We start from the raw sequence: 12,108 nt of genomic DNA on the forward strand, positions 1-12,108 counted from the left end.
TGTTTTCCCAGTTACTGAAGGGAGAGTTAAAAAACAAAACAAAAAATGACTGCATTGCAGTTGGACTAGGTGGGACCTCATTGCTGGCTCACAGACTAGCCCAATGGGGTTCCTTTTCTCTCCCCCCCCCCACTCTTAAACCAATAGATTCTGGGGAAAAATTAAAGATTGACAATGGCAGTGGCCTGAGTATAGGACTTCTGGAATTTTCTACCATTTTTTTTTTTGTTCCTTTTAGGAAAAGCAGGTGGCCAAGCTGAAGCGTCTCCTCCACTCCATCCCTAGGACCCCCCACCCCTCCTTGCTTTCCCTCTTCAAGGTGGACGGTTCAACACTTGGGCCAATTGCAGAGGGGAAGCGTGGAGGGCTGTTTTCCTTCCCTTCTGCCTCCTTGGTCCCCAAAGAGGATTCACAGCTGCAAGGGACTAATACAGACACTGGAGCTTTTGATCTCTCTCTCTCCCTCCCCCTCCTCGCCATCTCTCATTCTCTCCCTCTCTCTCTCCCTCCCTCCCTCCCTGCCTCCCATCTCTCTCCCCTCTCCCCTCCCTTTAAGACCTTCTAGGATGGGCACACCATTCCGCTTCGGGAGATGAAGTGGCACTCACGTGGGGGAGGGGAGTGACTGCTTTTATTAGCTCCAGAAAGTGGCCAGTGCTCAGTCTTAACTAGGAATTAATTACATGGAATCACTCAGTAAACTTTCTTCAGGATTTTTCTAATTGTAGAGCAAGAACATCGCACAAGTCTAGTTACTTTTCTAATCAACGCTCAAAAAGATTTGAGTCAGAAAGAAAGCACGAGGTCCCTTGGATTATAAATTAGGGGTGAAAACAATAGCTTTCCCCTCCTCCTCCCAGGGAGCCAGCGCATCAGGCCTTAAAACACAGGTTGTGTGTGTGGGGGGGTGGTTGGTGTCCCATTTTAGAAGGCTGGGTGCTGGTGACCCTGGAGGCAGGCTATGTTTGGGAAGTCCAGCCTAGGCAAATGTGTGACCTCTTTTGTTGGTTTGCATTCTTTCCCCTTCTGGCTCCTCCGGCCGGCCGAGGCACACATTTGCTGGCCCGTGGATCTCTTTGCTTCTGGTTGACTCTGAGAAGAAAAGACACATTCAAGGGGCCCCGGCTCCTCGGCGGAGGTGTTAACAGGCAGAGATGGGTTTAGAAGCCTTCGTGGTGGTTCTTCAAATGCAAAAGCAACTCAGGAGTCACCTTTGGCCTCAGGTTGCTCGGCTCTAGCTGCCCTTCCCCCCTCGGTTCTGCTTTCCTTACAGACAAACAGGGAGGCCCTGCCAGCTAGCTCTGCAGCCAGCATGCTGCCAGGCCGGCCTTTCCTACCCGGATCACCTACCTGCAGGCCGGCTTCCAGCCAGCGGCCCGGCCTCGGCCGGCTCAGCCTTGGGCATGGTGCCCTCCTTTCTCCCTAGGAGCTGAAAAGCTGTCACCTTGAAACTGCCTGCTCCCAGCTGCAGCTCTTAGACCTTAGCAGTCAATGACATTGGCCACCATGAGGCTGTTATTAATAGTCCGGCCTGTGAAGGGGGCTTTGCAAAAAAAAAAATGCACTGTTATCTTGCAGGCCCTGTGGGGGGAGATGGATGGAAGCCCCATTTGTGAGAGTCCTCTGTGGACCTGAGGGGTCTGTCCCTGGTGATCCTTGTCATCAGGGGTGGCTGCTGTATGTGGTGGCAGTTTTCAGGCTCACCGTCTGGATTCTCCCCTTGGCCTCAGACAGAGGTGCAGCCCCCGTCGCTTTGCGTCTCAGCTGCCTGCTGCTCTGGGAGGCTTTCATTTTTACCTGGAGAAGTGATGTCGAGCTGTGCCGCCCTGGACTCAGAAGGGCACGCGCTGCCTCCCCTGCAGTCTGCTCTCTAGGACAGAGCTGCGTGCAGAGACACCTGTCTGTCTTCCCGTTATGCCAGGGGGCTGCGTAATTCTTAGCCTCCCACCCACCTCAGTGCAGGGCCAGGGGGCCCCAGCACAGGCTCCCGAGGAAGGCTGAGCGCCCGAAAGGGAAGGCTTTTCCTCGGGAACCTGTGACTTCACTAACTCCCTGCCACTGCAGTTTGTTGGTTTTGTGTTTTTTTTTTTTTTCCTCCTTTTTCTTTTTTTATTCTTCTTCAAACGTTGGATTGTTGGTGTCCTTTGGTGGAGCGTTTCCTAGTTCTGATGTTTGTGAAGGCAGCTTTGGAACTAGCAGGGCTCCTTAAACATGAGCTCAGCTATTGAACAAACTGCTACCATTTTAGCTTCAATACAGGAATGAGGCACTGTTGCCAGCCGCCATTTTAAGAATCCTGCATAAATAGCTTAGCTCCGATGACTGCCCGTTTTAGGTGAGTGATTATAGCAAGCGCTTTCTAACCGTCCCCCTCCCCCAATTAAAGAAAATGATTTGCAGATTCAGAGGAGCATGCTTGGTTTTGTTTTCCTTTTGTCCCACTCCCCTCTTTTACATTTTGATGCTGACTGTTGTGACATGGAGGAGGAGGAGGAGGAGGAGGAGGCTGTGCCTTGGGTATTAAGTATTTCTTACAGCCTGGACCCTTTTGGTATTTTTGAATGAAAGTAAAACCTAGGAGGAGCGCTTGGGAATGATGCATGATTCCTGAATTGCTGTGTGATATTCTTCTGACTGGAGCAGCAAGGTCTTGTGCATGCTGGTTATATGTTCTAGCTGGGTTACAGATTGTTGTAAAAGTCAAGTATTAAGGGCACTTGGGAAAAGGAGGATCTGCCTATTGTATATCCATCCAGGCTCTCCCCCCACACCTTGTCAAACAGATAGGCATTTTCTTCTCTCTCTCTCTCTCTCTCCTTTGGAAGTGTTGAAGGGGTGAGAGATGCCTGGGAATTACGGACCAGCCCTGAGTCCTCAGAATTAATAATCAGAAGGTTTAAGGCTTCCTGGATGGACAGGAGTGCGTATGCAACTTTTAATTGCTCCTTTCCTCCAGTGCATGTAGGTTTAGAAGGAAGACCAGATTTCTTGCTCAGAGAACGAGTATGGGGGAATCTTATTTTTTGGGGGGAAAGGGGAAGAGATGGAGTTGATTGTGTCTGCAGTTGCTGTGTCTTCGTTCGGCAGCAGTGTGTGGACCCACCAGTGAGTGATTGGTAAATATAAACTAAGTGCTGATGGTCGTCTATAATACAGTGTATGCAACTAGTTGATACATTTTTTTCCCTGTTTGCTTATTTTACCCTGTTCTTTGCATCCATTCACCCCATCAGACCTTTACAAAAATAGAAATGTCAGTTTGTAAACAGGACTTGTTCCTTTGTTGATTGAAATGATCAGGGTTGCTGGATTCTAGCAGCCCTGGGAGAGGGGGGCTGTGTATGCTAGGGCTTTAAACGTGTGAATGGCAAAAGTTCAAAGTATTCTCCCTAGCTGCAGTTTTCTTTCTAAAGATTGTTATTTGGCTACCCCCCCCCTTCCACCCCACAATCTCCCAACAGCTCTTAAACTAAATTGCCCAAGATCTGTGGGGGCATTTAGGAAGGTACCAATCTTTTCTCATCAGCACTTTTGATATGATCCCCTCTTAGTATGACGCCAGTGCTTAACACTGAATAAGGGGGGAAAAAAAAGGAAAGAAAAGAAACCCAAGATTGTAGGTAAAAGGAAGTCCCTTGCATGTGGCTATTCGAAATGACTAATTTTGTGTTTTGTATTTTATTCGAAATGACTAGTTTGTATTTTGGTCTTTGCTTCTTTGTAAACGGAGTGTTTTCCTTTTTTTTTTTCCTTTTAAATTCACAGGCATCGCAATGCCAGTTTCGTCAAACACAAGTTGTGCCCTTGTGCGAGTGTGCATGTGTGTGTGTGTGCCCGCGCGAGAAGGTACTTGCAGAGATGGGGGTTGCCTCTGGAGGCACGGCTTGCTGTTGTGTGAAAAAGATAGGTTTCTTCAATTGTGCTGGAAATCCTAGGCTCAAACCTGGTGGTGCTGTAGCTAAAGTCAGGTGCTCTGGTGATCCCTTGTAATGCTCAGGAAGATAAAACAGCTCACCCCCCACTTCTGTTTCAGAATTGATTATCTTAAACTCAGCAGCAAACAGCCGCCCTGAGAAACTACTTTGCATTCTCTTAGCTTCTTAGTCGCACTCCTGCCTGAAGTGTTCATCCCCTCTGGGCTCTCACAAGCCACATAATTGTGCTCCTCAGTGCAGTCCTCCCCCTTGATCAATACACCTTTGAATGTTTCCATCATGATAGAAATCCTTCAAGTGGGTTTTTTTGGGGGGGTGGGGGAGTGGGGGGCTCTCTGTGAGTCATAATTGTTTCTTTACCCACTGCTACATTTTAGTTGGAGCACAGATTGGCGCCCCCCCACCCCCACCCCTCAAAATATGGGTGGGATCCGTTTTACACGCTTCATGCTACAGAGGGGAGCAGAAATCTAATTGCTAGAGGTTTATGGGTTGTTCTTTTGAAGTTAACCATCTCCCCCATCTCTGATGGCTGCAGGAATCCCCCCCCAGCAGCACCCAGCAGTAATCAGTGTTCCAGGCATTGTTTCTGAGTTGGGTGTGCTTTTCCCTTGAAGCTGGAGTCCTGTGGTGTTCCGGTTGGTGGTGTGCTCAGGTCTGGCAGGCTGGTCTCTTGAGGAGGATCACCTGTGACAGCCTGTCGGTATTTCTTTGGTGGTTGGTGTCATTGGTCTTTCTACAGATGCTGACTAAATGAAATTGTTACCAAGACTCCATATCACAGTGCTAAGCATGTTAATATTCAAATTCAAACCCAAACTATCTCCCTCTCTTTTCTCTCTTGGGACTAGTTAAAGTCGAGGACTCTCAGCTCTTGTCGTGAGCAATAATCTTCTCTTTTTCTGCCTAGTTCCTGTCTTGAATTCTGTCCTCCTCCCAACACACCTGGAGCTCTCCCAAACACGACTCCATCTTACCCCGAGCTTCCGGGCTTGAGGCTGCCTTCTGGATCCTTTGCCTTGTCACCACACAGAGCACAGGACGCAGACAGGACAGTCTTCTCGGCTCTCTTCCTGTCTTGCCTTCGAGTCTTCCCAATGGAAAATTCCAGCCACATCAATTGGTGATGCATCCGATTCTTCTTGCTGAACCACGGTCTGCTGGGATTCACCTAGAGCAATTGCTCAGCTTCTCATGGAAGCAGCATCCAGAAACCCCTGAAACGTTCTAGTTCCTCAACTCTGTGAAGTGTTAGGGGCTGGGGCCAGGGGTTGGATCTGACAGGCCTGCTCTTCTTTAACCTGAGTTCCAGCAGGGAGGCAGAGAAGGTTCTGGATGACAGATCTTCCTAGCTAAGGGGGCCTGCCTTCCTCCTTTCTTACCCCAGCTTTCCACTTGGCCTGTGTCTTTTAAATAATCCTTCCTCATTCCTCTGTCTGTGCTGGAGTGTAATTAGTCACAGTTCAGAAGGAAGCCATGCGTGCTGGGGTTCAGGCTGCCCGGAGACCCCAGGGTCCTGATTCCTGGGATAAAGGCTGTTTGAGCCTGGCCATGTTTTTCTACCTTGTAATTTAACCAGTACGACTTTTTTTTTCACTCTCCTCATCAGGGAGCTAGTAGGTTCAGGATGGGGAGGCCTGGGAACTACTGGTACAATTCTGAGTTAGGGATTCTGGGTACCCGGTGGAAGGCATCTCTAACCTGCCTGTGTGTCACCCTGGTGCCAGCAATGAGAGACTTGCTAATTTGAAGGCTGGGTTCTTTAGGCTAGAAGTGGGTAGGTTGTACTGGAGTTTCTAAACTAAAAATATGCAAACCCCCCCATCTCTTAATGATTGGTATGACAATTGAAATATTAATTTGGCTTTTAAAAAAAGTATTTGTAGTATTCTGGTATTTTAAAGACATGCTTTCCGCATCTCCACACTTGGTTGAAATCAGGTGTGCTCCCCCTTCACATGAGGAGGGTCTGGAGGGAAAGCGGGTTTGTGCTCTGGCTCCCCAGCAGCTGCCCCCCCAGGGGCCGTTGGCAGCCTACCTAAACATACATAATCTGTTCTGTTTCAGCTTGGCTGAGGAGGAAATAAAAACTGAACAGGAGGTGGTGGAGGGAATGGACATCTCTACTCGCTCCAAAGGTGAGTAAAAATCTCAGATTATGTGCTAAATTCTCCAGGAGGAGAGGGGGATTTCTTTTGTTGTTGTGGAGGGGTGACATGTGGGTCTCCGAGCTGCCGGGTGTGACACTGTAGGGTCCTTTGATGTATGAACCTAATTTCTAGAGACAGTCTTCAGTCTTCGTTCCCCACTGTGCCTGGGTAGGTGCACTGACTTGTCTGGAGTTGCCCTGTGGTAAATTTGGGGTGTGTGTCTGGGCCAGGGTGCCTGGCTGCCTCTCCCTGGAGCGATTCTTACAGGGATCAAGAGTCTAAATGATGTGCCTTCTGCAGAAGCCCCTGGGGTCTGCAGCTGTGGCAGGCTTCCTGATTTTAACTGCGGGCCTCTGGGTAATCTGGGATGGCGTGGGCCGGCTTCATTGGAAAATGGTGGTCTTGGTTAGCAGTAACAAGGAGCGAGAGGGCCAGGGCCCGCAGTCAGAGCAGACCGAGGTGTCCGCTCTGCTGTTTGCTGGGAGCCTGCAGCGGGCCGGGACTCCTCAGTGGGAGAGTGGGGCAACCCAAAGGGACCACGGCTGGGGCCCGAGTGCTCTCGGCAGCAGCTCCTGGGGTACCGTCACATAGTCACATATTTGCGGTAATGGCCTGACTACTGTGGTGTTTTGTTCCCTGGCTGCAGCTCGCTGCTCTGTCTGGGAGGTGGGAGGGGCCGCAGGGCGGGGTGGCAGGAAGGCTTGTTACAGATCCTTTCAGGGGGAGCCTCATCTGGCCAGGATGTCATAAAATGAGACTTCCTAGAGGCACCTGAAAGAAAAGAGCATTTCAGGGCTAAAAAAAAAAAAAAAAAGACAGGACAGCCTATTATTTGGGTCAAGCTAAGGGTCAGGTGGTCACGTAGAGCTGGCTGGGCATCCTTGGAGCAGGAAGAAGGAGGCAGGCTCACTGCCCCTTCCCTTGCCTCCAGGGTCCCAGAATGTGCAGGCCGTCTGAATTTCATTGCTCCAAGTGGCAAGGAGCCCAGAGAGCTGGAGCAGGGGATGTCCTTCTCCCAGAGCCTTTGGAGGCAGCTGATCTTAACCGAGGAAGACCCTTGAAACCCTGATGCTGGGGATTGACGGATGAGACATGTGGCCTCTTGAGACGTGACAGTCTAGAGAGGGCTTGTGCGGTGTTGGGTCCCATCTTTGTCTGCCTATCTTGTGTCCCTCCCTTTTCTTTTCTTTTTGGAGACAGGGTGTCTTACTAGATAGCCCTGGCTGGCCTAGAATTTACTTTAGAGATGCTGTCGGCTTTGAACTCACAGAAACCCACCTACCTCTGCCTCCTGAGTGTGGGGGTGGGGGTGGGGGTGTTCAAGGTGTGCACCACCACTTGTACCTGGCTCCTTTTATTATCTGTAAACCAGGGATGGAATTACTTTTTTTCTCAGGCTCCTCCCACCTAGGGTTTTCTGTGACGGTGATACTGGTGTGTTTGAAGGCTGGTAGGACGTCATGAGCCAGTCCAGTCCCCTGCTGAGGTGGGAGGTGTCCCTTACCCGCTCTTCCGGTAAGGACACTCTAATGGGTGGTAAGTGGGTAGTGTAGGCTGTCTTGAGACTGTCTATTTCCTGGACTCCTCAGTAGGCAGAGTAAAACCTCCTCCAGAAGGTCCATGGTCATGGGCCACCAACTTGGGAAAGTCCACCAGGGACCTGCCTTGCCCACTGTGGAGACCTTTTCTGCCTAATTCATAACTAAATGCTATTCCCCCTCTATTGCCTGAAGCTGGCCAGCTCTGGATGACCAGTGTCCATCTGCCTTTCCCCAGGGAAGCGAGGACCACTCTTCAAAAGTATCTGTAGGGTTGGGAAGAGGGCCTAGTTGGTAAGGTCCTCGCTGAAGACCTGAGTCAGTCTCCAGCACTCAGGTAAAAATCCTGTCTCCAAAGCTGGGCCGTGGTGGCGCACACCTTTAATCCCAGCACTCAGGAGGCAGAGCCAGGCAGATCTGTGAGTTCGAGGCCAGCCTGGTCTACAGAGAGAGATCCAGGACAGGCACCAAAACTACACAGAGAAACCCTGTCTTTGGGGGGGGTCCTGTCTCCAGTCCCTGGTCTCTGTGTGAGACCCCCCCTCTGGAGAAACACAGTGGGCGGACAGCCCCCAGAAATAACACCTCAAGTTGACCCCTGACCTCTGCACATGCGCACAAGCACCCACCCTCACTCATGCTTATCCTTCCAAAGCTTCTAATCCCTGCACGTCCTTCCAACGCCCTGGTGCTTATCTGAAGTGGCTGTGACCCTCCCTCGACACCTGTTCGCCTGGTGCCAACTCTTCCCAGCTTCACTCCCTGAGTCCTTCTGTTTGTCCGGGAGTTTGTGTCTCTGTCTGTCTGGAACATGCTGTCCTGGGTCCTGGCGGCCTGCTTCTTACCACACCGATCCGTCTCAGATGTTGCTAGGAAGGCTTTTGGTGGCTGCTGGTTCTGAAGGAGTCACCTGCCATTTTGAGTTCTGTTTTTAATATAAGGACATTTTCAGAGTTTTAGATTTCAAGAAAACTCAGGGAGGTGGCCCCGCCCCCGCCCCACCCCACCCCTCCACTCCTGGTACTGTCCTCTTCGTCATATCTAGATGTTCTGAGTTCATCAGCTAAAGCCCACACTATCATTGTCTCCTTAGTAACCGTTTCTCAGACCTTTGTTTTTGATGACCTTGACATTTTCCGAATTGTACTCCTAAAAATTTTTTTTGACAGAGACTCATGTGGCTCCTGCTGGCTTTAAACTTGCTGGGTAGCCAAGGGTGGTCTACCTAAGTGCGGGGGTTACAGGCGTGTGCCACCGTGCGCCACCATGCGAGGTTCATGTGGCGCTGGGGGTGAAGCCCGGGGCTTGTTAATGCTAGGCAAGCACTCTACCAACTGAGCCGTATCCCAGGAGAGTGTGTCCCTCGTCCATCGCCGTGAGCCTCCCGGGCAGAGCAGTGACTTTAGAACTCTGTACAATGGAGATGCTGTTCCCCTATGTCAGCCTGTCTGTCTGTCTGTTATTTTATTTTTTTTTTTTTTTACAAAAGGTTTATTTTAAAAAAAATTATGTGTATGATGGGTGTTTTGCCTGCATGTATGCCTGTGCGCCATGTTCATGCCTGGTGCCCACAGAGGCCAGACGAGGGCATTGGATCTCCTGAAACTGGAGTTATGTAGGTAGTTGTGAGCCATGTGGGGGTGCTAGGGATCAAACCCAGGTCTTCTTTGTTCCTTCATATTATCACGGACCCAAGGATCAGTCTTGTACTCTTGGGGTCATGCATTGCTACTTGCTACAGATGGCTTCTGTTGGGCTGCCGGGAGCACTTTGTGTTGACTCTGGGCACCCCTAGGACAGCCCCTATCGTGGTGGGCTCTGCCTAGGACTTTATGTTTGTGTTCTGCTTCAGGACCTTTCTGGGACAGTGGTATTAGAGAGCAAGACCCAGGTGTGCTGGCTGTGTTCATCCGTGCGGGGACATCTGAGAAGCAAATGTGCATACTCATTACTGCTCCTGCCTGGAGCTTTGTGCGCATGCCTTTATGTGTCCATGGTGTTTAGACACGAGATCATAAGCTTGTCTCCAAAAACATTTATTTATTCTGAATACTTGTGTGCATATGTACACACACATGCGTGTACTGCTATACAGATGTGGAGGTCAGAAGGCAGCTTGCTGGGGGTAGTTCTTTAGACCGCGTGTGACTCTGGAATCAAACTCGGATCTCCAGTTTTGGCGGCAAGCGACTTTACCCGCTGAGCCAGCTCACGGGCCCCTAGCTCCTTCCATTAGTGTGTGGGCCACTCCCAGCCTTCTCCAGCTCATTCACCCCAGCACTGAGAAGAATGGCTCTTGTGTACAGTCCGGGAGTATTTTTAACCTGATGTGCAGTACAGTGATGATGACTGTTAACCCGACCCACTCAGGGTAACGGAGGGTGGAGAGATGACTCAGTGGTTAAGATGGTGGTTGCTGTTCTTCCAGTTTGGGTCCCAGTACCTAGGCTCACAACTGCCTCTTAACTCCAGCTGCTGGGGATCCAACACCCTTCTGGAGGGGCACACACATGTGGCACACACACACTCAGATACACACACATACAATACAATAGGTTAAAAAAAGAGGTAACAGAATACTTCCAGCTGTCTAGAAGGTTCCTCCATCATTCTTCCCATTGTATTCTTGTGCTGTTTCTGCTTGTTGCTCTCCAAGAGCACAGGATTTTACCTAGAAGGTCCTTGGCCTCCAAGTGTACCCCACCTCCCATCTGAGAGCAAGGTGCTGTGGCTTTTTATATTTTTTGTGTGTGTGTGTGTGTGTGTGTGTGTGTGTACGTACGTGTACTTGCATGCATATGTGCATGTCTGTGCACTTATGCTTGACTACGTGCGGCTTGTTGAGGCCAGAGGTAAACCTTGGATGTCTTCCCCTATTACTCTGCACCTCATTTATTTGAGACACGGTCTGACTGAACCTGGAGCTGGCCATTTTGTCTAGACTGCCTGGCCATCAGGCCCCGGTGTCTGCCTGTCTCCACCCTCCCCCACACTCCGGGGTTTATGCTCTCACATTCCTGCGGCTGGCTTTTTACGCGGTGCTTTTTTACAGCTTGCCAAGCTTTTGCAGTGGGCACTTTACCCCAGAACTTGCTGTCTTTCTTTCTTTTTCTTTTGCGGTGGGCTCCCACAGATCCCAGGTTGACTTGTTATGCAGGTGAGGGTGACCTTGAACTTCTGATCTTCCTGCCTCCACCTCTCAAGTGCTAGCATTGCAGGGCTCCCGCCACTGTGCACCGGGCCCATGCTTTTCTGTGCGGTCAGAGAGATGAGGCTAGCCTTCGGTCAGCTGGGCTCCATCCACAGCCTGCACAGGGCTTTTTAAAGCAGCCCAGAGAGCCAGACTCCCTGGTTCCCGCTTGCCCCTGCCAGAGCCGAGTTACAGTCTATGGCTCAGTTTTCCCTGAACGGGATTGGAAAATTCAGATGAATTTTGCTCACATAGAGTGCTCAGAATGGTGTGTGAATACGAGAGTCCTCCCAAATGCCAGCCATGGTTAGACAGACTGACTGGCAGAGATAGACAGAGTTCTTCCTGGCTGTGTTTGCTCTTGCCCCTCAGAAGAGGGTGTGGAGGTAGGTGTCCAGCCAGCTTGGTAAGCCATTATGTGTGGGAACTAGGAAGGTGTGTGTGTGTGTGTGTGTGTGTGTGTGTGTGTGTGTGTGCATGTTCCTCCATTGCACAGTGGCTCAGCCTGCTGACCTCTGCACTGTTCAAAGTGATTATAGAGACCCTGGCCTTGCTTGAGGGGAGGGCCCCATTGTTCTTAAGGGACTTTCTGTCAGCCCTTTGGTGGCTGTCCTTGTGAGGAGGGACCTGCTCTGGATGTTTTCAGGGCATCTTTTTCTTAAAATATTTTTATTTTAAACTACATGTATTACTGTGTTTGATAAGCACAAGTGAATGTGGGTACCTGAGAGGCCAGCAGAGGGTTTCAGACCCCTGGCTTTGGAGTTGGAAACAGCTGTGAGCTGGCTGTGGGTGCGGGAATTGAACTCAGGTTCTCTGTAAGAGTGGCATGTGCTCTTGATTGCTGAACCATCTCATTATTATGATTTTTTTGTTCGTTTGTTTTGTTTTTTGTGGAGACAGGGTCTCAGTATGTAGTCCTTGCTGTTCTGGAACTCTAGACCAGGCTGGTCTTGAACTCACAGAGATCCACCTGTCTCTGCCTTCCAAGTGCCTGCCTTCCAAGTGCTGGGATTAAAAGCTTGTACCACTATGCCTGGCTTATAATTATTACTATTGTTGTTATTATTTTGAGACATGGTCTCACTCTGGAGACCAGTGCTGGTATTAAAGGTGTGTGTGCCTTTACGAGACAATTTCATATAACCCACACTAACTTTGAATTTACTGTGTATCAAAGGCTGGCCCTTAACTCCGGGTATTCCTGACTTCTGTCCCCAAGTGCTGGGATTACAAGGGGGCCACCACTGCACTCCTATCAAGGCACTCTGACACGATCACCTGAGTGTTGTTTG

The 12,108-nt window shown here is 50.2% G+C and overlaps 1 protein-coding gene across 20 annotated transcripts in view; it reads left to right on the top strand.

Annotated features, from left to right (window-relative positions):
• Zmynd8 (zinc finger MYND-type containing 8) overlaps positions 1 to 12,108 on the top strand; it is a 102,126-nt gene that overhangs the window by 3,424 nt on the left and 86,594 nt on the right. For 11 of the 20 annotated variants that reach the window (XM_042276822.2, XM_042276825.2, XM_016009395.3 and 8 more), the window contains exon 2: positions 6,003 to 6,073. In XM_042276822.2, the coding sequence (XP_042132756.2) occupies positions 6,049 to 6,073 (25 nt within the window). In that variant the 5' untranslated portion in view covers positions 6,003 to 6,048. Of the gene's footprint in view, positions 1 to 2,566; positions 2,648 to 4,845; positions 5,059 to 6,002; positions 6,074 to 12,108 lie in introns of those variants that run through there. The other 9 variants (XM_076571155.1, XM_042276811.2, XM_042276813.2 and 6 more) reach the window with 2 other exon arrangements.

This window comes from Peromyscus maniculatus, chromosome 4 (genome assembly GCF_049852395.1).
Source record: "Peromyscus maniculatus bairdii isolate BWxNUB_F1_BW_parent chromosome 4, HU_Pman_BW_mat_3.1, whole genome shotgun sequence".
NCBI lineage: Eukaryota > Metazoa > Chordata > Mammalia > Rodentia > Cricetidae > Peromyscus > Peromyscus maniculatus.